Source organism: Antrostomus carolinensis, unplaced genomic scaffold (genome assembly GCF_000700745.2).
Source record: "Antrostomus carolinensis isolate BGI_N321 unplaced genomic scaffold, ASM70074v2 scaffold18022, whole genome shotgun sequence".
Classification (NCBI taxonomy): Eukaryota; Metazoa; Chordata; class Aves; order Caprimulgiformes; family Caprimulgidae; genus Antrostomus; species Antrostomus carolinensis.
Window position 1 is genome coordinate 66,499 of NW_010299150.1, and position 4,291 is coordinate 70,789.

General features: G+C 34.0%; 1 protein-coding gene across 1 annotated transcript in view; it reads right to left on the bottom strand.

The window, feature by feature from the left end:
* The window catches only part of DNER (delta/notch like EGF repeat containing), a gene marked incomplete at its 5' end in the record, with an annotated part of 53,750 nt that extends 50,336 nt beyond the window's left edge, over positions 1-3,414 (bottom strand). The window contains 1 exon segment of the mRNA XM_010162698.1: positions 3,262-3,414. Coding sequence (XP_010161000.1) covers positions 3,262-3,414 — 153 coding nt within the window.
* Between the last annotated feature and the right edge of the window lie 877 nt (positions 3,415-4,291).

A 4,291-nucleotide genomic window follows, 5' to 3' on the forward strand; every position in this document is an offset into this window, starting at 1 on the left:
GGATGGCAGCAAAGCAGAGGTACAAAGTTCATACAAAAGAAAAAGGCATCACGTCACTTTGATTCAGCATCACCTCACTTCACAGGACTTTGAACAAAATGGTGAATTTTATGTTCCTTTCAAAAGCAACAATAATTGAAAAAGAAACTCTGACATTAAAAGCTTTCCATTTCATATCCACATTCTACAAAAAGCATCCAGACGAGTAGAAGCTAAGTTACTTCTCAGTAAGGAATGAGTAAAAACTGGTCAAGACTTCCAAGTTAGACCAGAATTCATTTGTTTATAGTTTTAGGCACTCCATAGATAACAGTATGCCACTGCTCCTATATCACTGCAGACAGTTAATTACATTTACTTTTCCTATTAAGTAGGTGTGTTACTACATTCTTTTACATTAAACTAGATTTGGAATAAAACTATGAAGTACATAAAAACACAAAGACAATCATTAATCATCTTAGCACTGGAAGCAACAACTACAGTCAGCAGAGCTCTTGGCTTATTCATGGTATTAGGTTTTTTACGCATTCTTTGAAGAAGTTGCTTTGCATCCTGCCAGACTATATTGAGCAAAACAGAATGAATTATAGATAAAAACAAACAGCAAATCACAAAAGGCATGTTGTGAACCTAAAGAAAATTAAAGTTTCAGTTCTGCAAAAAGAAGTGCAGAAGATGCGTCGTGGGAAACCAGCACAATGGTTGGTACATGTTAAGCACCTAATTTTGGCAGTTGTTTGCTCCATCGTTAGGGAAATCACCAAGACATTTTAGGACATATCTCACCTAAGATGAGTGAAACAATGGCAAAAACAGCCTGCTAAATGAAATATGCACCTTCTATTTTTACCTATGCTTTTCATGCTGGGCCTAAATCAGTTTCCTTGTTGACATTCTATTATACAACTAATAGGCTAAAGAGCAAGGAAAACTGACAGATTTTTAAAAACACCATGGATGAACAGACAACATTACATGGTTATTCTTCCTGGAGTAGGAAGCTGGACATAAATTACATAAATTTGGAAACACTACATCTGAGATTTTAGTGAGTTACCCCAGCCCAGAAGGCTACCAGGCATAGGTTTGATGGCACTTGAGAGGATGCTGGGGATATTCCTCATTTGTTCAAGTTCTAGAAAATTCAGAAGCAGTTTGTGACAGTGAAAATAGAAACAATTACATTTCTGAAGTCAAAATCTTATTTGAAGGTAAGAGATATTGAGAATCCTGCTAATTCTAGTTCTCTGACTACCATGAATTGATAGATGTCTCTCCAGAAATGGACTTCAACATGATCTCTACATCCCAGCTTCAGCCACAGGGGTGTTGGGCAACTACAGCCTAGTGCATGTTACATTGAAAACACTTCCTTAATAAACTTTCCTGTTATTACTCTTATGTTCGAAGAAAGAATAGGTAGAAAGAAATGAACAATCCTAAATTTTTCTATTAATTTTCCAGAGAAAGCAACACACTTCATGTGCATGGGGTGGGAGGGCATTTATCACTAACAGTTCTAGTTTTAACAAACAAAACTTTCAATGTCAAGATTACAGATGGGAAAGTACAGGTACTGATTTATCTTTTTTTGAGTGACATAATAGATCCTCTTTCTTGCCATGAGGCCAATTTGTCTCTCTTTATAAAAATTATTTTATTTTACTTGCCATGTCTCAAAGATTTCTAAAAAATGAGTAATTATTAATAGCCATATATGCATTTTCCTTAGTACAGAAAAGCATTAATGCTTCTGCATAGATACAGGAAGTAATTTATTTTTGTTTTGTGACATATGGCATGCAATAAGAGGAAGAAATCAGAGGAATAAAAATTGACAAATAACATGAAAAAATAGAAAATAAGACTATTTATCAAAGGCTTTAACTCTCACCTTAACAAAAAATGGAAAAAGAGTTTTATATGCTGTTATACGTAGCAAATTTGAGCATATTATTTACTTAAATCAAATTCAAGATGTTGAATTTATAAAATAAAAATGTTAAATATAGTAAAACAGAAAAACTAAACTGGACTATGCAAGAGGACACTGTATCTGAATGAATAATTTATTTGGATATCAGCCAGCTGGTATGGTAAAGTAGCACTTACTTCTAAATGCATCTTGCAATAATTGCATTCACACATTACCTCAAGCATTTTAAAATTTCATTTTTGAGAAACAAAATAGATACTTAATTATTCCAGATGTTAGCCCTACCATGGATTTATAGATTACTGCAGCAATTTAATTATTGTTGTTACAATTCAAAATGTCATTTTTCTATCAAACACGCTTATTGAGAATTTAAAACAGAAAATGGTAGCAGATGAACTAACAGTGAATGCCCTAAATATGCCAAATTTTCTGTGCTCACAGTAGGCTCACAGCTGTTAATATTTACCCAACAGTTACTATTGCTTTTATCTCCCAAATGAGTATTAATAAAACCAAAGATTAACTGTGCATATTTGTGCTGTAAATGACTTTAAATCCATGAAATAAAATCAACATGTATAAAAGGTAACAGAGAATACAGGATCAGAAGGCCAGCGTGATTTTGTAAAAGCAGCACACAGACTACAAATTTGACACATTTGGTTCTTGTTTTCGCATGTTACTACATTGCACAAAAAATTCACAGTGGCCAGTGGAATCGCTGTCACCATTGTAATCTCTCAATGAAATATTACATAGAGAAAGCCACACAGGAAAACTTCTAAACGTTAACAAATTACTCCATTCTGTTTCTTCTCATAATTATGCTCAGACAATTTCATTGCACTGATTAGTGATTTCTGAGTGAGCAATTATTGAGATGTGGAGAGAGAAGTACTAGATTAAATGAGACCTGAAACCAAAAGAAGGTTGAAGACTTAACAAACTGGAACACACTGGCCTGAAGATCGGGAATCCCAAGTGCCCACCACATACTCCTCATCTCATAAAGAAATATTCTTGTATAGTGACAGTAAGATGCAGTACACATCACCTTATACCTGATTTGAATAATTGTTTTTATTGCCAGGGCAGGATATGACTCTGCATCTCATATCAGTGATTTCTTACTTTAAGTGCTCGATGTTTAGGAATAGCAAAAAAATATATTATTATTATTTAGTGCCATCTGTGAGCTTTAGAAGCCTATTATGCAGCAAAGGTATGCACACACTCAGACGACCAAGTACAATTTACCCTGTGTTTATATTATCATGGAATTTCCACACTCCAGGGAGGTCTTGATAAGTTCACCTTACCTCAGCTGGTTTGGTGATACATTTTCCCTTCCCCGAACACTGGAAGTTATCTGAATGGCTTCCCACAGGCATGCAGGTACTGACTTTCACTATCACAGTCAAGCGTAGAGCCACAATGCATTTAGAAATGGAATCATTTAAAAAACCTTAAAAAAAAGAAATTATTATTACTACATGAGAAAATATGATAAAATATATTAATGTTCTACTGCTATATAAACAAGTAAAACTGAATTCAAAGAAACTCAACTAAGAACATCATTGCTCATATCTCACATACATGTACCTAAACTTAATGCATGTAAATACAAATTAGAGTATAGTTTGGAAGCAAACACTCGTTATATTGAGTGACAAAAAGGACGGCAGGCTGGTGAAACAGATCTACCTCCAGAGCTCTGATCTGCTATAGTTTTTTAGGTCTCAAATAATCAAATGCTTTTGCCTGATATCTTTTTGATAAGTTAAAAATATATTTCCTTAAGTTTTTTAATGACAAGGAATATTAAAATCAAATTCAGTGGAGAAAAATGCTTAAATTGATTTCTAAAAGTTACTTCAGAACTAAAAGGCACAGATAATAAACTGCATTACATTGGTAACAGATGGACAATCCCTTTGGCTGTATTTTTTATGAAGTTTGCAAAAACATACAAACACAGCTTGACAGCATTTCTTTGTATATTTGCAATACAAGTATTATTGAAAGTCTGATCTGATCACTCTATAAGGTGATATACAAGGTATAGATGAACAAAACTTGAAAATGGGAACTTTTGACAAGAAAGAGGAAAATTCATTAATCTCTGCCTAGCACTTGTAATTGCATGGAATTAAAAAAAAATAGTTGGAAGTCATTAAAATACACTGGAGCATAACAACATCCCTACCACTCATATTTGTAACGGATATATCTGGAAAATAAAATAAAGGGCAGCAGGAAAGATAAAATGAGGTACATACATAGCCCATGACATACACAATTGTATTGGGTTTCTGCGGCAAGGTTTTGGTAGCGGGGGGGGGGGAT